Source organism: Lates calcarifer, linkage group LG16_LG22 (assembly GCF_001640805.2).
Source record: "Lates calcarifer isolate ASB-BC8 linkage group LG16_LG22, TLL_Latcal_v3, whole genome shotgun sequence".
In the NCBI taxonomy this organism is placed as follows: Eukaryota; Metazoa; Chordata; class Actinopteri; family Centropomidae; genus Lates; species Lates calcarifer.
In genome coordinates, this window is record NC_066848.1 from 13,003,615 (window position 1) to 13,025,044 (window position 21,430).

Consider the following 21,430-nt stretch of genomic DNA (forward strand, 5'->3'; position numbering starts at 1 on the left):
TACATGTCTTGTTTAATGCTATTAAAATATTCCTTCAGTTGGACAAATTTCTCTCTCTCTCTCGATCTCATGATCTCAGGACCGACACATGCACAGATGCTGTGAATGAGCAAGTGTCCCTGAGCTCCTCGCAACGCTCTTACAACCCAACCCACACACTTAGTCTCCTCTCACAGCAACAGCAGCCTCAAAACCAGTTGTGTGAAAAGAAGTAGTTTCAAAAATAGTGAAGAAAATCAGAGGTAGATTAATATCCAGCAGCTGATTTGTGAGCGTGTACTCTGAAGGTGTTTGGGTGTGCTGTAGGAAATTCATCACAAATGTATGTAGTGTGTGTGTGTATGTAGACACAGATCTGTGTCAGTGATTTGTGCACCAAACTGAAATGAAATCATCTTTTTGCAGTTGACCCAAGAACTTCCACTGCAGGACCTCGACATCCATCTCAAATGAACAACATCCTGTCTCCTCTACACACACACACACACACACACACACACACACACACACAGACTGCTTCCAGCCCTAATGCACTCACGCAGATGGACAGAAATTAATACACACATACAAACAGCAACCCTGCCGACCTCACACAACGCTCATCAGCCTTCACCCTGCCACCGCAGACAGAAAGAAGGCTGAGCCTGGAGGTGGAGAGTAGCAAAAGGCAGAGGCAGTGTGTGGGGTAGTAATACTACCACTCTGCTCCTCATCTGGCTCGCCCGTGGACAAAGCCCATCCGTTAGAGTGCAGGTCACGCACACCCAGGAATACAGATGGGCTGGCGAGTCTCTCTGCCCTGCCACTCAATGATTTAAGGGGTGAGATTAAACAAGAGGAGCTACTCTCACATGTATGAGCAGAGAGGGATGTGTGTGCTGCCTTTGATTTTGTTAGAATGTGAAGGTATTTGTGGCGATGTGTTTACATGTTCGACGTGATGCACATGTACCTACTGTTGTGCCGTTGTGCGCTGCTTTTATTGGGAGGTGTTTGCAGGCCTGTGTGTATTTTTTTATACGCCTGGCTAACTGTGTGTATACCTGTGTATTTGTGTGTGTGTGTGTGTGTGTGTGTGTGTGTGTGTGTGTAAACAAGACAGCAGTGAAAGCATCCATTTAGGCTGCAGAGCACAGTGTACTGTGGCAGCAGAATAGGGCAGAACTGGTGGACAAACTGTTTGAATAAATCCTTTGTGGTAAAAGCAAAATAATCCGAGGCTTGTACACAAATCAGCGGGCGCTGACTCTATCACTGCCCGGGAGTGTGGTCAAGTGCAAAGTTCCTCATTCAGTTGACAGTGTGATGCTCAGAGTTGGTTCTAGGTTCTCCTGCAGTTTCAAGATAATATGCTCAGTTCAGCTTCACTGTTTGTCCTCTGACTTAATCTGTCTTGACGTACAAATTGAAGAGCCCGAATTAAAGGGGAAAAGACTGGGTGTGTGGTTTTAACAGCAGTGGCAGAAAGAAACTAAATACATTTACTCAAACACTGGTAAGTACACATTGGTTGTTTTTTTTTTTCCTCAGAATATGACATGATCAGCTCATAAAAAAATAATCATACATGTACAGTAAATTATAAATGCCCCAGAATACAAAGCTTGCCTAATTAGCTCCATCATTAGCAGTTACAATATTAAAGTACTGCTTACATGATTATGCATCAGTAATAATAATCCAATAAGATAATGACACTCTGTAGGAGGACAACTGCATAATGAGCACTCTCACTTTTGACAGCAGCAAAGCTGCATTATATAGTGTCCCAGACAAATGCAGTGTCACCCTGTATGAGTAACATTAGCAAAAAAAAAAAAAACAGCCTACTGAGCCGCAGTTGTGTAGGAAACCACAAAGAAACACGAATACCTCATTACAGCTGAAGTGTCTCATTCAATTAAATTCAACCAAAATCTTATGGATTTAGTCTGATATTATTAATGCACACAATTTCCAACTCTCCTATGACAAACTCTGCAATCATTCTCTGACGCAAGATGTTGAATGTAGTACTGAATGTGATGTTGTACTTATAAAGCATTATTTTGACATTGAGGTATTGCTGTTCTCACTCGAGTAACAGATTTGAATACTTCTAGCTGTTTTAAACACAGTTGGTCTCTAAGCTTGTTTCATTTTATCAGGCTGAGTGGGTGTGTATCCTCCGAAGAATTATATTATTAAACATATTAGAAATGTTGTGATATGAATAAAAATTCTCTGAAAGCAAAAAGGTCAAGATTGTGGTAGTATTTTTCCTCCTGAATCTTCACCCACGACTGTCATCAGAAGCACCCAAAGTTTGCAGATTTGTCTGCATTTTGTGTTTGGTACACAGGCAGCATATGGTTTTCAGCGTATGACAGCTTCATTTAGATTTTACTGAATACAGGCATCGATGGTCAGCAAAGTAACTATTGAGCCTCTTCATAAATGCTGCACCACTCTCTGGGGCATGTGTTCGTGAGCAAGCGTGTGAACGCATCCGCGAGACGAGGGCGTTTATCTCTCTAAAGACAGCAGAGTTCGTGCAGCTTGAGGGGAAATCAGTGGGCAACACCACTGATGAGAAGGTACTTGTGTGTGGGCGTGTGCACTTCCACTTCAGCCATTCAGGCACCGCGGTCAGAGGCTGAGTGCTCACACCACCTAGTGGCATCAAGGCCTTGTATCGCTTTGCCCTCAGAGGAAACACAGCAGGAAGATAAAAAGACAAACAGAACAAAAAATGTTTACACCTGTATACTAATCACCCGTTCAATCTTTCCATTCGCAACAAAGCAAGCGAGAGATTAAAACATAAACAAGATCATTTTTGCTGGAGTAACAACACAGCAGAAACTAAAAGACAGCATGAGAACGCTATGAGAGTAAAATAGCATGTGCACAAGAGAGAGGCAAGACTGAGAAGACAAATGAACAGAGCCAGAAAAAAAGTGGCCAGAGAGCGAGGGAGATAAAAGGATGGATGCTAAGGGAAGCTACAAAATTCCGTTGTAGTCCCCCCCCCCCCCCCCCCCCCCCAAGGCTGTGCAGCTTCACTCACATGCTTTTGATTGACAGGTGGAAAACGCTGATCCCCCTGCACTCTGCATGTTTTTCCCTCATTCTTCCCTCTGCCTCCCCACTCACATATTCTATCAGTGGAGGACATCCTATCAATTTGTCATCCTATGGAAATGCTGCCTTTTTCTGCATGTTTGTTCTAATCTAGTTCCTTGCCACTGATCATTACGGGGGGGGCGTGCGTGCGTGCGCTCTCTCTGCCTTTGACTCCCTACAACTGAAGAACTGTCATGTATAATGTATAGACGCAGATGAAAGGCAGAGGTGCCTGTCATCTACATGTAAGATTCCTGCTCTCTGGAATTTCAATCTGCGCCATTGCATGTGTTTGCCCATGTATTTGTATGTTGAGCATTGAGACATAAAAGACATAATTAAATGCTATTTGTGCACTGTTTACTCCATTTTGTAAATTCCTGACGCTTCAGATTTAAAGCCTGCATTTGTCCCCGCTTGTTGTATCATAGTTGACACAGCTGTCGCTTGCGTGGAATCAGTGTTGCCAGATAGTATTTCACTACATTCCCCAGGCTCCCCAAGCTATTTGTAAGTTTGACTCTCGGATAGCAACTGCAACAAGAATCTTTTGTTTCCATTATGCAGCAGTCAGTCAAACTGAGGGGCCGTGTCCACAAACTGTCACCGCTGAGTGCTGTTAAGTATACCGACCACGCTCTGGACTCTCACTCTATCCCAGCCAGTTTGTCAGGGAGGAGGGAGAAACACACACACACACATTTGTCACCGCACACAGTCACTTACAGCCTTGTAGGGTTACAGGCACAGAAACAAACTAGAATACAAAGTTAAGCATTCAGCTGCTGCTACACGCATGAATAACAAAAAGAAACTACCACCACTTCCACTTACAGCTCTGGAAATGAAAGAAAGCATTCCTGTTGTTCAAACAATTCAAGGAAGAAAACACATGGGGAGTATACTCAAAGTAGCAACTTTTTTTTCCATTTTGAGATACAACTATTTACATGTAACCAAAGACAATGTCCTTGAAACGGTACAAACTATTTTTTTTCTCATCCTGCAATTTTTGTTTTTCCAAATGACAACTCAGAAATATTGTATAAAATAAAAATATCAGCTTCAGGGAAAAAAGTAGTCTAAGCATTTTAAATGTCCATTAACTGCTATGTACAGGAGTATTTACATTCAGACCAGAATTTGCAAAGTAATAAAACAGTAAACAGTTGCAGTTGTGTTCACTGCAGCCCTACAAACCAGATAAACCTAATCTGCTTATACAGGTATGGCTGTCATTCAAATCAGTGATCGTACATGTGAGCAGTACAAGACGGAGGCGTTTTGAAGGTTCAGGTGCATCATCACAGGTAAAATGACACCACAAAAAGAATAAATAAATGGGAGCTTAATACATGTTGTCCAATGCTGACACACAATGATACAATGAGTACAATGAGAGTAAAAACATGAAGCTACACGTGGCTGGACATACAGAGACATGAAACCATCAGGAAAATTCCCCACATAGACTAACATGAGCATAAAAATGACTTTTCCCATTTTATTAAATGCAGCAGGCTTAGTTGAAATTTCATGTGGTTTAAAGCCAAAACCATCATTCACTCAAGTCTGTCATTACACATGTACTATGTCCAACCACTGAGCTGTGTCACATGGGGTATATTATAATGAAATATGATGTGAAACTTTAGACACTAATGGCATCTCACGAGGTAAAGACTTTGCATTTACAAGGGAGGAGAAAGCTTTAAATTAAATAAATTTAAAAAAAATTAACTTCATTGCAAATTCAAAAGGAATCACAACTATCAGGTTTTTTTGAGTAATTCATCACAGCTATTATACTTGTGACGTTAAATGCATAATGTAATTACATACTGCTGAATTAATTGAAATTTAAATAATCTAAACAAACTAAAATATGATCTATTTGATAATGGGTAGAAAGGAAATCCAAAATTCTTAATAGTGCCAATATCAGTCAGATAAAAAAAAAAACCATCCTATCAAAGTTGGCATGCTACACAGTCCGATTTAAAAGTATTTCATGATTTGGGTGGGGAAAAAAATGCCCTTGAAGGAAAAAAAAATTAAAATCTAAAAACAGAGAACACCTATCTGCCTTGCACAGTTTAAAAGAACATTAACGGGTACAGTGAGAACATAAAATTCAAAGCTTAAAAATACTCTTTCCCTTAAAACATTCAAACCAACTGCAAACATGTAGGTAAAATGGATGTATGCATTCAAAATCATTCCACACAGGTTTACAGAGACCTCATTCTAACATCCATGAAAATGATTGTTTTTCATGCTAATCAATGATTTCACCCTTGGCTTTGACATGGATAAGCTAAGATTAAAATGTAATGATCCATAAAATTTAATTCAGAGGTTCATACTTAAGCTAAGCGACCAGGAATAGAGACTTGACAGCTGGCAGGGGACTCCACCTCAGTGGCCTGTTGCTGTCAAACCTTACGGGACGTTTTCAAGAGGAGGTCTGCTTAGAGTCCATCTTTGCATTTGACATTCCACAGAATATATAGAAACTTGCCAGATTTATCCTAGCCTCTGCCTGATTCCCAGTTACCTGAGGATGAATCTTGAATCTGACTCTTAACTGTAGCATTAGTTGAGTGGAACTGAAGGAATCTGCATGTCTGTCAGCTAGCAGGGCTTTGGTTCAGGCTGTGCTCCAAAGAGGGAGGGAAACTTTTCTATTTGTGTGCACATCAGAATGTGCGTTCATCAATGAAAATTCAGAGAGATCACAGCACTGGGTGATCAGGTGAAGTCAAGGGAATGTTGCTGAGACTCCAATGACCCCTTGTTGCTCCTGTTGGGTAGGGGGTACCAGAACTGCCTGGGATCCCTTTGATGTGCAGTCAGAGTGTGAGCCTGCTGCCTCGCTGCCTGTTAACAGTGCTCCAGGTAGTCGATGACCCGCGAGATGGACTTCTGTCCTGTGGAGCCCATTGCACACTGTGTGGAGAATGAGAAAACCAAACAGGAGTTAGAGGGTGCCAGCATGTGCTACTGTACTGTGGTACTGAGGTCCAGAGGCACAGACAGTGAGGATTTTTGAGGACGTTTGAGCTTCTGTTCAGTTGAAAAGGCGATATTTATGAAACAGATGGTTTTCATCTTCAGTTCTGACAGGATGAGTCACATTCAAAGCTGCTGCAAGATGCACACATCTGTAGCTGTGTAACTGTTAAGTTTAATATTAATTATAATTAATATATTAATTTTTAATTAGCCTGCATATCACTACTTGTTGTGTTCAGCTGTGCTGCTTGGACACATAAGAATCATATTTAATTGATAACAAGTTATCACATTTTGTATTATAATGGCACATTACTGCCACAGCATTTTATGAAAGCAAAGTGCCACCAGAGTGATTTTAGAGCTAAGAAGTTATTGAGAGATATTTCAGATGAGTGAAAATCCAAGAGCCTTTTCATATGTTGGATATATATATATATATATATATATAGGCTTTACAGCCAATTCAGACATTACTCAGTTTCTTTGTTAATGAGATAATCAGAAAGCTTTCCTTTTCATCCACATTGTTCATATTTTCTCAGAAAGAAGCTGAATGAAGGTACAGACAGAGGGTAAAAACTGCAATTATTTGAAGATAAAAGCGGAATGTGGCACTGTACAGAATTACTGTTGCTTAAAAATGTTTATTCGATCCTTGCAACAACGCTGCACAAAAATTTGCTCAATGGGTCCAATTAAATGACTTTTTGTAACTTCAACATGATTTGCCTGGAGCTAAGGATTGCATCCACACTTTGAGGCAAAAATTACCTCACGGAAGAGTTTTCAGTATTTTTATCACCTGAAAAGGATGGTTTATCTTTTAGGAGGGAAACCAGCTTGATTTGTTGCTACTATATAATTCATCACGTTTCTGCATGTATGTGGTTCCTTACAACATAATTAATCTGAACAGTGTCCGAGAAGGTCTGTCCTGACAGTCATACTCACAGTGAGGTTCATGAAACTCAAGAATTTCTTCAGCATTTCTGTCATGATGGAGAAATCCCCTTTAGGTAGATTTTTTCTCACAGTAGTCACATTTATCTGAGAGGGAGAAAAAAGAAGGGAGTGAATATGACATGAATATTTTTGAGTAGGAAAGCATCTCCAGTTATATAGCTGTTGTGTGTGTTTGTGTCTGATATTCTCACCTGGCTGCCCTGGCAGAGACAGCCCAGCAGCAGAGCAGTGTAGGAGGCAACAATGCTGTCTTCCATATGCTTGCCTGCATGCTGCAGAGCTACAGCAAACACAAGGGATAAAGAGAAAGATTCACTATTATAGTTACATATGCTGCTTCTTTTGGAGAGGAGGGTTTAAACTCTTGGTAGGAACTGCTGAATAGATACAAATTCTGACTGGAAACATCCCTGTGAGAAGGAGTTTGGAGCTGCAATTCACCGGTTCATTACCCAGCAGTCTGTACTATGGCTTAAACATTCAGAAAGTTGCTAAAAGTGGCACTATGTCTTAATTGTTTTACTGTGCTCATTGGCAACCACAATCACAAGAACAGCAAAAAAAGTGAATAACAGGAGATTTGCATTTCTTAATGTACAATTACCATTTGACCAACACAGCTTTGCAGTACATGAGCTGTTTTACCATCAATGTATTAGTTGTAGGCTTGGAAACAGGACAAACACACAAGCTGTCAATGATTGGCTGAATTTATGCCCAGTTGACTTTTGCAGTCAAGTTAAATTACCAAAATAAGTGTATTCATGCCTCTACCTCATCAGGATTGTTAAATATGACAACTTAACCTCTACAGTGCAATTTGTTCACAATCAGCGGCTCCAATGGAATGATGTTCCCATGTGCAGTGTTCTGCCAAAGGCTAAAGAAATCATGTAGGTTTTAGGGGTAGAGCTAAATATTTTTTTTAATCAGCCAAATACTTTCTGAATTAATCATTTGTTTTATAAAATATCACTTATCATTTAAAGGTTTTGTTACTGTTACTGTTGTTAATAGTATACTATAATTTTGTGGACTGAAACCCTGCTATGCTACCTCAAAATGGACATGTTTTTCTTGCTCCAACCCTAATTAGCTGAGATGTAAAAAAAGGAATGAAGCCATTGCCATGGAGTAATCATTACTGCAACATTAGCCACATTTATCTTGCTTATGATTTTAGCCCAAGCTAAAAACAGCTCCTCTTACATGCAGACAAACACTGGTTCAAACATACACGAATACCTACCTTTATTTAGGTCCAACTCTTCATCCTCCTCTTCTTTCTTATCAGTTTGGTTGTCGTTGGTTTCGGCTGCCACCCACTGGATCTCTCCCGACGTCTCCTGCCACTCTCCGCTTTGGTCCAGTGCTGGCTTGGGCGCCTCGCTGATGAGGTCGTCAGTCTTAGCCTCAGCCAGGATGGCAGCACGCTCCCTCTCCAGGAAGAGCTGGGATTAAAGGAGAAATAAACATGTCAACTCAGAACACAAATTCAAATTGGAACCAGGTAAAACAGCAGATTTTTTTCTAATTCAAAGGAAATAAAGGACTAATAGTTGAGCATAATAGCCAAGATATTTCTTCATTGCAAGGTCAGTAACCAACTGGGTATGCCAAATACTCTGAAACAAGCCTGTAAGTCTTGATAATGGAAAGGAATTTCAAAGTTAATTTTCAAAGTCAATTTATTCTCTGAGGTTCTTTTCAGGATGTTAGAAAACTTTTCTCTAATGAGACAGTTGGGAAAGGAGTTTGGTACTAAAAACAATAATAGCAATTATTATTATTATTCTCATTACTTATTGACCACTTCTCCATAACCACCTTACAGCGTATACTGCTTCACACAAGGAAACAACTTCAAAATAAGCAGATCATAAACATTCTCTGATAGAATTATAAGCTAATAAAACAAATTAGTATTACCAAAAGGGCAGGCAAAAAAAAAAAAAAAATCAGGAAAGCTCTCCTAATATCAAGAAAAGTTTTAAGAATTCTGCTGACTTGATTTCCTCAGGCAGCTTGTTCCATAGCTTAGGGGCTCTGACTGCAAATGATCTGCCACCTCTAGTTTTCAGCTGCACATCGGGAACAGATAAAAGACCTCTGCCCGAAGATCTCAGGCAAAGGTTTTGTTGTTTGCTGCTCAACATACTACTAGTAATAAAGCATAACATAAATAAAATGACATTTATATCTTGAAATCAAAGTCAGAAGTCAGTGTGCGTTGATTTGCACTTGCTTATTACTAAATCTATACAACCTCAGATGTGTGCATGTACTTAAAAAGCACTGAAGGGTGCAGCTCATGTTTGTATGCACTGAAGAATCTTGAAATGATGACACAGCAATGTAGTATCATTCATATTTATCAGTTTGCCAGAGTGATGTCTAAACTATCTTCATCACTTGCTGTTTCTGCTCACATCCTACCTTCAAAAGAAATCATAAAAAAAAAAATCCAACAATGACTGCTAAAATATTTATCAATGGGTCCTGGCACAATTCCTACCTTCACCAGTGCAGCTAGAGCACCGCAGGGTTTGGGCTTGTCAGCCTCGTCTCCCTGAGTCTCAGCTGTGCTTGGCGGTGCTACCTCTGCCGCTGTGTCTGATTGTGTTGGGTCAGCAGGCTGCATCAGGCTGTCTTCCAGACAGGTGTCGTCCACATTGTACTCCATGTCCACCAGACAGTGGCGGTTTCTGGAGCTGTACTCCACAAGGTTAATTAGTAGACCCAGGCCCTGGAATACAAAACAGAATACACAAATAAGACACATATGGGAACAGGCTGGTAGAATATCTTTTCAACAATTATGTGGTGTTGCTTTGTTTTGTTTGAGAATGCCTTACCAGTACTCGCACGTCAAACCGCTGCTCCTGGGGGATGTAGCGTGGGACTCGAAGGACGCAATTCAGAGCAGTTACTATTAGCTGTTCCTGCTCTCCTGTCTTAGTGCTTCCCCACTCTGCAGACAAAAATAACATCATTAGTAACCACTGCTGATATCAGCCATCATAATTTCCTGCTAAGCACCTGAGTATTACATTTTATGGTGAAATCTATAGGTATGCCAACCATGTCTGAGTGATATAGCTGAACTGTATGTGACTACAGTAATAATATATTTCAATTGTGATACCATGCAATCATTATTTTATGTTACATTAGACAAACACTAAGCCACATTACTGACTTATTGACTGGCTTTAGCTATCCAGAAATTCTAGATAAAACCAACACACACTGAACAAAGGCAAAATAAAAGAAAATGCAAAAAATATAAGGTTGGAAATGAGAATACCATTGTCATGGGTAAGGTTGAGCAACACTCCTATGACAGCCCTCATGCAGTCCTCCACTGCTTTGCCCACGTTACTGAAGCTGCAGTGGGGCAGCGTTGCACCCGATGATGACAGGGAGCTGTTGTTTAAGGCTCTGCTGTACCGCTGGATCATATCCTCACAGCAGCGCAAAGCTCTGGAGAAAGAAAGAAAAATTGATTAAAGTTAAAAGCACAGAATACAATGGAGGACATGAGGGACATTTTCAAGAAAACAAGCACAAGAGTGAAGGAGAGAGGAGGGAGAAATGAACATAGATAAAGAGCAAGGAGATTGAAAAAGACACAACACAGATTTAATTTATATGACACAGCTCTGACTACTATTCTGTGTCAACCAGTACAAACTATTTATCTAAATTTAATCAGTGGTTAAAGATCCAGCTTTGCCTATCATTCCTTTTAAAACAGCTTGGAACTCTTTATAGGCTCCTTTGCCAACAGTCTCAACCCACAGTCTACACTACACTAATTATTCCTTTGCTTCAATAAGCTGAGGAAGTTTTCATTAATAGGTATCTAATTAATTGTAAAAGACCCATAATACCCCTCAGGACACTGTTTGATATGATGGGTACAATGGTGTTACAAAAAAGGTACAAAGGTAAACCGAATAAACTGTAATAGTGAGAGCCTCAGTATGTGTCCGTGTTCGTGTCCGGTCAATAATAGCTCCAAGCCGTATCTGGTGCTCACCTGGCAGAGGAGACAATGAGTTGTGAGTCTTTGTAGGCAATCAAGTAACCCTGGTTTTCTGGGTTCTGCACTGTCACCTGTTGGCAGAAGAATAAAGAGAAATAAAATCAGTCGGGGGGAAAGTACACTGAAAGGCTCAAAAAGGAGTCAAGAAACCAAAAATGAACAGAGACACTGGTGTTTGGTTCAGACTTTTGATCAATGACATTTTAAGTGAAATAGTTGATAGGAGACATTCAGCATCTTAAAAGCAGCCTTTCATCAGGTAACAATAAAAGTTACCAGCCAAGTCACAGCTCTCAGTACTCAATTACTCATGTCCTTGAGTGCATCTTGTAAGACCTTGATGAAAGAGAGAACCCAATTTGACAGAGCAGTACTTACACTTTCAAGCACTCTCAGACACCTCTCAGCCCCCCATAAAGATGCAACAAGGTTCTCCTTGTCGTCCTCTTGGCTCAGGTTCTGCACACACTCTTTCACTGTAGCAACACAACACACACAAAGGCACATAACTATTACTCATCCTGATGAGTGTCACAGCTACTTGAAAGTCAACAGCTGTGACACTTGACCTTGGAAAACCCATTTTGCACATATACATACATTAGTACTGAAACTGAGCAGTTTACAAGTCTAACATAAGCACAGTAGCAACCAACACACCCACCTTTGTCTACAATGTGGTCCAAACCCCCCAGTAGCCGCAGTTCTTCTTTGAACCAATCCCCAGCTCTCTTGGAGGTTAGAGAGAGCAGTGTCTCCATGGCAAGGTGGCCCGTCTACAATGGAAAAAAAAGTTTTAAAAACTGCAATGTCTTCATAGTATCATTCTAAATTTGAATATACTTCTTCATGTAGCATGACACATTTACCCCTACTGGGAACCCTTTAATCTAACATCGTAGATGATAACATAATTATAGTCTACACTTAAAACATAATAGGCAATGAGCAATATAGAACAGTAAATATAACGTGATATTTTTTGATGGGGTTTCTTAAGTATTTGTGAAGTTTTCCTTGCGAAAGGATTATTCAATCCTTATTCCTTGATCATTATTTGAGGACAACGCACCGTGATGTTTTCCAGGTCGAGATGCTTATTGTGCACAGTCTCGCACAGCTTCCTGATCTTCTCCTTGACCTTTGCAACCTCCTTCGCAGTAAGCTGATCCTGGTGGGCTGAGTAGTCCTGGTCCAGTTCCAGCAGCTTGATCATTAGCTCCAGACATGCCCTATCCAGATCCATGTTAAGACGGTCCCGACTCAGTATATACATCAGGGCAGCCGTGCACAGAGCAAGGTTCTGGTAGAATGATAGAGAATGGTTTTAACAAAGTGGTGTAGTGTACAGTAACAAATGGTCATGTACATAATGGTACAACCAAGGGGAAGTTCTCACTTGAAATATTGGACCCAAAGAAAATCTTACACTTCTAGGATGACTGAAACATCAAGGCTTTAACCTTAAATGCAACAATGAAAAGAAATTGTGAAATAACTGCAGACGTGTGGGAATTAAAAATCCTCTTAATTAGTAAATATTGCAGAGGTGTGGATCCAGATATTAAAACACAAATCATGCTTTTTGGATCAAATGTGAGCCTGCTGTTCTAAAGCAGTTCACCCTGGTACTGCTAGCTATGTAAGGTAGTTAAAAATACTAAGCAACAAAGATGACAGTACAGACTAACAATGCTGACCTGCATGACCTTTCAGAAATAAATTTGTATCAGGCCAATGTACATAATTGAACAGTGCCATTTAAGTGTACACAAACTGTAAAACTAAAAATCACGAGTCGGTCTAACCCTGGTGTTCCCTTATTAGAATCAGTGTGGGTGCTCGCTTCACTTCTGCTACTTGGTGGGTTGTTCATTAGTTAAGCACACCAGCTAAAAGCTCATGGTTCATAGTCCCTGATTCAAGACCTTTGAACTGAACCCAGAGGGACTACATTTCCATCTAGGACAAAGTAAACAATAAAACCAGTAATTATTAAAAACTGGTTAACATATTACCACACCAAGATTTTTTAGGGGAGATGATGAACTTGGAAAAGCAGAGTTTCACTGACCGGGTGTTGCGGTGCATCGCTGAGCATTTTGAAGACTTGCGCCACTTTCCCTCTGGCACGCAGGTGCATCCTGAAACTGGGCATGGCACACCTTGTGGCCAGGCTGATTATACTGCAGCAGTGAGAGAGGAAGAGAATTAGAGGAGATAACAGATAAATTGGGTCAAATATTTATCAGCTTGGTGCTCAAAACTAAGATCAATGAAAATGTTGAACAGTGTCCTTCCAAATCCCTAACACCGTGTGTGATTCCCATCTCCAACATGTTCTGTTTTGTATTTCTACTCTGTCTTTTCACCCTCTTCTCTCTGCATGTCTAAAAACTGAAAACCATCCCAAAGGAGGCTGGACTCCCTACAGCTTTTTCTGAGGCCAGGGTTGTCTCTCCTGAGTAGATTCCATTTTCACAAAAGAATTGCTGTGTGCTTTTTCATACATTAGAAAAACACTTTTTATCTTCCCATTTTACCCCAATAGACAGTGTCTTAATATAAAGGTGAGACATATAAACAGAGCGGGGGGGTATAAGTACACATATGGTGTCTCATTTTTAATTTTGATTATGTCTAATGTTTTTTAAATATTGATTTTGTAAATAATCTCATTTTTGGAACTTATTTTGAAGGAAATCTAGGTTTAAAAAAAAAAAAAAACAAACAAAAATAAAATGAAACCACAAAAATAAAAGAAGTGGGAGTATTTGTCATCAAAAACAGTTACTGTCATTGTTACGTTACACCTGAAGACTTTTTGAAGTAAAAAAAAAAAAAAAACATCTTGCTAAACATATTCACTTTGTATTGCTACCTCTGCTGCTCTCTGATAGCACAGTAATTATACTTGTTTTGTTTACGTTAATTAAGGACTGCTGTACAAATTATAACGCTTTGATCAACTACAGCAGCTGTTCGTCCAATTGCTTTATAAATAGGCCAATCCTGGCTTGACATGAACAACTGTTAAGTGACAGGTGCTTGTAAACTTTCAACTGATGCAGTGAGGTACTTCATACTCTTAGAAATCAGTATCAACAATGTGCCAATAGAAGATAATTCTATGTCAGAGCAAGGATCTGTGTAGAATGACAAAGAAGGCAGCACCAAGTGCTTTTCTCCACTTACCTAAGGCATCTTGTGTTGAGTGGCTGACTACTCTTTAGACCTGTCTCCAAGTACTCAAAGTCATCTGTGAACTCTTGATTCTCTCCAAACTCCACCACGTCATTGAAGTGCTTCACATGCTGCACCACTGTGTACAGCTGGTGGAAGGGGAGTGGGGTTAATTACAGCTAATTGGGAAGCTGTGCATTTGTCCAGAGATACAATCAACTCACACAAACACACCAACACAAACACAGGGAGAGAAATGCTTTCATTGTTAAATTCCTATCTACTGGTTCCATTACAAGCAATAGCTGACTGTGCTAATACCCCTCATCAATCAGCTCAGCGTGTGGAGATAGGGCCTGATCAACAGCTGATGCTGTATGTTTACCAATATCAACAGTCATGCTGTGTGTGTGCACTCAGCAAGGCTCAACGAGGCAGGACCCTGGCTTAAAACAACCCTAGTGTGTAGTGACAACTTCGCTGAAACCATTTTAGCTCAGGGGATCTGTGGCAGAAAGCCCATCTGTAAGTGACACAACCTGTAGGGGAGTTTAAATTAACCATAACAGGCCTCACCACTACCTCCAACCCACGCTGGTGTTCAAATAAATGCCAGTAAAAGCAGCTTGGCTGAGTATGAAAAAGACAGATTAATTCATAACAGCATGCAACAAATGTTGTGAAAACTGAAGACAAATAAGCATTTAACTGCAAAAGGCAGAGTGCCTACCCCTCCATTGTTCAGCAGACATCTAAAAAACATATCATTGCACTCTAGACTCACCTCCTTGTCTTCCTTCCTGCATTTGAGCTGTGTGACAATATCCTGGTTGAGTCGCGTGGGGATGGTCTCTGACTTAATGACTTTGGGCGGAGGTGGAGGGGCTTTGAATAAGCCATCATCTTTATGGGAGTTGCTGTCCTTGCTGCTGCTCGATAAAATGGCCTGAGGAAGAAAAGAGGCAAAGGAATGAGACTCATACCAAAGCAACAAAATCTGTTTAATGACATGTCTGCAAGATTTACCACAGCTGAATAGTCTGTTAAGCACACAAGTCTTTAATAAGTGTTGTTAACAGATGTCAAATGAGGTAGTGCTAAGTTAACAACAACTTTTAAATCCCAGTTGCCAGACTCTGATTAGCTTGTCTCTGAACAAATATTTATTTCCATGGGGGGAATTCAACACAGAATATACAAGTAAACTCTGGTTCACTTGTCCGGGAAAATAACTCTATGTGAACAGACAGAGACTAATTAGGGTAATTAATACAGAACTGTTGACAACTAAAGACCAATAAACAATATCCTGGATTGTGGACAGTGGGAAATAGGGATACTCTGTAAACAAATGGTACTAGTTATTAGCATTCATTTTACATAATACCCTGTAATACTGCTTGCCTGCTTTGTGTGCAAAATGAATACATAGATTTCAAACAACAACTTTTAATATCACAAATTCACCATTTTCACTTCCAGTCCATGAAAAGGTAACCAGTGATTAGTCTGCTTTAAAAAAAAAAAAAAAAACACGATAAAGCTAAAAAGGATATCTATAACTACACAGCTAGTGATATCTTACTGGAGCAGTTTGAGATCGAGAAAGGGGAGGCACGGGCATCTCTTCAGGCTCAGGTTGGTTCCAGTGGCGAGCATTGTACACAGCTTTGGCAGGCGACTGGAACACAGCAAGAATTTAAGGATTAGTTAGTTGTTAATACCTGATATGATGTTCATGTTCCATGTACATACATTCATTTACTGATAAATGTCTATCATAACAGTAAAAACCTTTCAACATATAAGGCTCAAAGCACATACAGGAAACCGTTGGGGCACAAAGCTTATGTTATTGTTGTGAATTGACTAAACGCATAAATATTGCATACTGCAATCATGATGATAGTCTGAGACAACAGCAGCCGCAGTGTGAAGCACAACAGTCCCCAAGCAGCACAAAACATTTCCTGATAATGACACATTGTGTGACTCAATTATGTATCACAAAGACAATGTTCAGAGTTTTGTTGATGATAGAAACACTAAACACACTGAATTAGGAAAACAGATCACAAATAACCCAAAGCCACTGCAAAACATGATTCAGATAAACAGAGAAAATGTGAGCATTACACAAAGTATCACAAATCAAAGCTGAGTTATTCAGATAAATATGGGTCTGACCAAGAGGTAATATTAAAACCACCCCCCGCCCCCCCAATAAAGGAAGACCGTACAGTGTGTGCAAGCGAACACACGTTACCCCCATTCCTGTGAGGTTGCTGTTACAGATTATTCCCTGGGCATCACCATTCAGAGCCTTAAGCCTGCAACTGTAGTTCTAGCACACATTAGTGCTGAATCACTGAATTACATTACATTACATGACAACTAAATAAATTTAGGTTTCAGTTGAGCTTCTTTCCTGCCTACATGCTCTATTTTTCCCTGCTCTTTCCTATTATCTGAGTCTATTTTTAGACGAGCTGGGTATTCCGTTACGTAATTGTAATTTAAACATCGATATCGTTAAAAGAAATGCCAAGCAGTTCAACCATGGTTGGGAGAAGACCAGTTATGTAACTCACCTTGACCCTTTCATATTGATCGCAGACCTGTTAAACCTGGGTCAACATGAATGGGTCAAGAGATTCTTGCCTGCTCAGATTCAGAATTTGTATAATTACTAAAATAATTAGTAGTAATTACTAAAAAAAATCTGGTGCATAATAAATGACAAAAATTACTGTTGACTCAAACAGGCAGACTCAGACAATTTCTGGCATACTCATCTACCTTTTTCGGTCCACTGAAGATCTTTTTAAGTCCACTGCCAATGTCCTTAGATTTGTCACTCTGCTTCCCTGAGCGTCCTCTCTGTCCCTCAGTGCCGCCAGGACTCGAGTCATCAGAGAAGTCAAAAGCATCTGATGGAGAAACCACATCAGTATGTAAATGGACTGAAAACCAACAACAAAGAATTTAAGAATTTAAGAACATTTAAGAAGCTTACGTAGTTTACTTTGGTGATACTAAAAATCAATCACACCTGTACCAAATCTGTTCAGCTCACCTGTATTGCTGCTGGCCTGGCTGTCCTGTGAGTCACTGGTATGAGGGCTGTCCACACTGGAGCTGAGAGCAGCCAAGGCTGCAGCCGCCTTCTTGGCTTTCTTCTCTTTGGCCTGAGAGCTCTCGTCATCGCTGTCACTCTCACTCAAGTCATCGAAGCCAAAGTACTTGATCTTGTAGCTACTCTTGCCTGCAATGCCACCTTCTGACCCCTCCTCGCCCTCCTGGTCCTCTTTGTCCTCAAAGCCAAAGAACTCCAGCTTGGTCTCAGTTTTGGTCTTCTTAGTCTTCGTCTGGGTGGGTCTGAATCTAAAAAAGATACAGTGAGAAGATTTGTTTTTGCATGTTTGTACTGTTGTAGTTTTTTCTGAGACTAAAGGAAAGAGGGGGAAACTAGAGCAGGACAGGCACAACAAAACCTACTTCTTGCTAAACAAATAAAACAATACAGAATTCAGAAGTAGATGCCAAACTTTAGATAACTGTGAACAGAAAACTTTCCAAAGTCAGAAACAGTTACAAGAGGAGCATCATGATGTTACTATCTAGAACCACAAACACAATATATATTGGAACTATACTAGACCACAAATGCTACATACACTAATGGCAGTGTTTATGAACAGCTGATGTAATTGTCATCATTTAACTAAATTCAGTTAGAGTAGCCTTTGTTATTTATGCTATTTATGTCAATATACCCATCTAGAAGTAATGCATTGGTGCTAGAATTTGCCACTTAGAATTCAGCAGCAGGTAACACCTCCAAATCATACACCACCTAGAATAAGCATCTGGCAGCACTTCATGTAATTATACCACCTGAATAATACTTCCAGTCTGAGTCCATTTTATAACTGCAAAGATAACGTAACCTTAGAAACTGTGCCTGTGGATAAGCACACATTGAAGTACAATACAAAAGTGATGTTCATTACTTTTGGCTGGCTCACTTTATCGTGTATGCATGGTGCTAGAAATGTGAATAAATGCACAGATGGCTCACACAAGACAGTGAATTTTTAAAAATGTAAAAATATCACCGATATCAATTTTATCAATCTGTAAGACAACATTTGTGGTCCCCTCTCATCCTCACAACAAAAAACAGGCTGAAACAGACAAAACTTACCTGGATGGTTTGGGTGGTGGAGCATCTGATTTTTTCTTCATTTGGCCCGCCTCTCCGAGGTCAGCAGGGGCAGCTGGCGTGATCAGATCATCAGTGCTCCGCTCCATTGAGTCCTGGATGGTGACGTTGCACACTGACAGACAGGAAGGATGCAGGACCGTGTAGTCCCGTACTCTCCCACCGCCCCTGCCTGTGGGCTTGGCTGCTGTTTTAGTACTGGCAGCAGTACTACTTGCACCAGCAGAAAGGACACTGTTGGGTTTATCTTGGGCACTCGCTGTTCCAGTGGGCTTTTCACCAGATTCAGAGGATGTTTTGTTAGGCCGGCTGGGCCGCTGGTATTTCTTGCAGTTAGAGGCCCTAAGGGTAAATGGGGATGGGGGAATGTTGTCCACTGGTTCTGGTGGAGGCTCTGTGGATGGCTCCAGCTCAGCACTTTTCATCTCTTCTGATGGCAGTCCATCATAAAAGGAAGATGTCTGGAAGTCTCTGCTCCCACCTGGTGCATCGGTGGACAGTTTAAGGGAGGTGTCTATATTTGTAGAGGAAGAGATGGGCCTCTGGGATGCTGAGGAGTTCTGATCATCAGAAGGGACTGGATTTGAGAAGGAGGCCACATATGCAGGTTTCTGGTTGCCATCTGATATACTTTTGTACCAGGGCTGGCTATTTTTTACAACCTTCACTTCAAATGTTTGCTTGCCTGAGAATGGAGAAGAAAATTATAGATGGTCACATAAAAAAGCTGACATTGCAACTAAATGACCAACAGATAATATCAGAGATAAATAATGAAATGACAGTTGGGCTACAAATAATACATTGTTATGACATAAGACAATCAGGGCCTTATGACATAGATACATTAATCTGGTTGAAGTATTGATTACTTACTTGGGAAAGTTGCTGTTGAGCTTGCAGAGCCCTGTGCAGAAGTCACAGCAGTGGCTGCCCCTCCACCCTGCACTGCAGTTGTCTTTGTCACGTCCCCTTCATTGACTTTCAGCTGGGAAACGCTGTGAGGGGTCACAGTCTTGGACTCATCATCACTGTCAAACCCAAATGGGTCTTCTTCACTGTCACTATCCTCAAGCCTGGGCCTCTTGGGAAGCTCAGAAACGTCAGATTTTAGCATAGGCCTTTTGGCTCCCAACTGAGCCTTGTAGGTGGTCTCCCCCCATTTGGTTGTCAGTGTGGGCCTTTTATTGGAAAATACCTCTTCAAATTTCGAATTAGCCTCACCTCCCTTGCGGTTGTATGTTTTACCGAATCTGGATGTCATGTCGGATGTTTTATGTTACATATTCCCTGTGAAAAGATGCAGAAAACATATATTATACCACTTAAGCACGTTAACGCTCAGCTCAAACCATGTGTAACAGTAACGTTAAACATAATGTTAACGGCATCCATACAACTGCACTGCACTATATTTTAAAACAAGCAAAAGAAATAAAAAGTGTTCTTCGACAATCACACTGGCAAGATTGGGTTACTTAACTTGGCTTACGCTCCTAAGTTAGGTGTCAACTATCGGTTAGCAAGGCTAGCTCAAGCAGCATAGCGTTCAAATAACATTATCCGTCGTATGTGCGCAATACTACACGGAACTAGAGCGACTCAAATTAACTTTAGTTACACTTGGACATAATTACATTACCTAATGTCATGCTGACAGGGTAGTTAACTCACCTGCGTCTGCTAACTCTAGCTGGGCCTGCTCCAGCTTGTAAAGTTGCTGTAAAGTTAGCCGTTAGCTTGAGCACTGCTAAACTATGCTAACGTTAGCCCCCTGTTTACATCCCACATCTGACTGCATCAATTGTCGGAAATCTTGCGTTTTAAATATGCAAGTAATTACACACGTACATTTGAATGCAAAGATTAAGGTTCTGAAATCGTCGCGAGTACAAAAGAAGAGCAGCGCTCAATGTTACCTTTCAACTCCGGCGACAAGCTAACAGTCCGCTTGTTTTTTAGCCAGCCGGCTAGGCCTGGCGCACAAATCAAGCGGGTAAAGTCCGTTCAACGCAGTAGAAACAACACTAGAAACACATCTTCTAGTCCGAATATGACCCCAGAGCATAAGCTCGTCACCAAATAAAAGCGACCTACACGCACCAGTAGCTAGTATTGTCTAAATATAGCAAATAATCCGGACTTTTTGCATTTTGTAGTGCTGCTGACGGCCATTAAAATATCCCCTCCCTCCTCGTTCTCTAGCAAGACCCCTATGTAGTGCGCTGCGAGGTGACCAATCAGCGGCAGGGATGTTTTCCTGTGCTTTGAGACTTCGTCAGCAAACGAGACTTTGATTGGTTTAAACCAGAAGCCATAATAAATGATAGGGGGCGCTGGAGGACCATGTTAGTTGATTTAAACTTGAAGACGTGCCAAAAAGAAGCGGTGCTGATGAATGATATTTCACTCTCTCCTGTGTTAGCTGTTACATCAAATGAGCTTTACTATCAATTTCTGTGCTTTGTGATTCTAAAAATCTTGCTGTTTTAAGAATCGCAAATCTGATGATCTCTAAATGGTGGTGGGATATAACGAAGTACGTAATTACGTGTGTGTGTGTGTATATATATATATATATATATATATATATATATATATATATATATATATATATATATATTATATATATATTTTAGGAGACAGAAAGCGTGTACATCACTGACAATGGCACTGGTCTGGGGCCCAGGCCATGACAAATGAATGAATGGTGTAGGCTAGGTCTGCGGGCCAAAGTGCTCCCAACTGTATCAACACCGAAATGACCATTACTCAGCCTAGACAGACATCATAACATCTCCAAAGCATGTAGGTCCTTATAAAGACGGGGCATGGGGACACTTTTGTGTTTCTCAGAAAACAGAGGGGTACTAATTTCCCACGGGAAG

At 40.6% G+C, this 21,430-nt stretch overlaps 1 protein-coding gene across 2 annotated transcripts; it reads right to left on the reverse strand.

Moving 5' to 3' along the window:
- Positions 1 to 4,005: 4,005 nt before the first annotated feature.
- On the reverse strand, positions 4,006 to 20,758 carry wapla (WAPL cohesin release factor a). Of its 2 annotated transcripts, none has more exons than XM_018696957.2 (20): positions 20,462 to 20,758; positions 19,419 to 19,832; positions 18,525 to 19,227; positions 17,394 to 17,701; positions 17,117 to 17,247; positions 15,903 to 15,998; positions 15,102 to 15,263; positions 14,330 to 14,466; positions 13,209 to 13,320; positions 12,207 to 12,437; positions 11,799 to 11,910; positions 11,513 to 11,610; positions 11,129 to 11,205; positions 10,394 to 10,569; positions 9,942 to 10,057; positions 9,602 to 9,832; positions 8,336 to 8,537; positions 7,278 to 7,366; positions 7,075 to 7,170; positions 4,006 to 6,054 (listed from the first exon to the last, which is right to left on the reverse strand). In XM_018696957.2, exons 2-20 carry the CDS (start codon positions 19,804 to 19,806, stop codon positions 5,989 to 5,991), a joined length of 3,531 nt encoding a protein of 1,176 aa, XP_018552473.1. In that variant the 5' UTR covers positions 19,807 to 19,832; positions 20,462 to 20,758; the 3' UTR covers positions 4,006 to 5,988. The 2 variants fall into 2 exon arrangements, with proteins under 2 accessions (XP_018552473.1, XP_018552472.1); XM_018696956.2 differs by having other exon boundaries at positions 20,217 to 20,758.
- Positions 20,759 to 21,430: the final 672 nt, after the last annotated feature.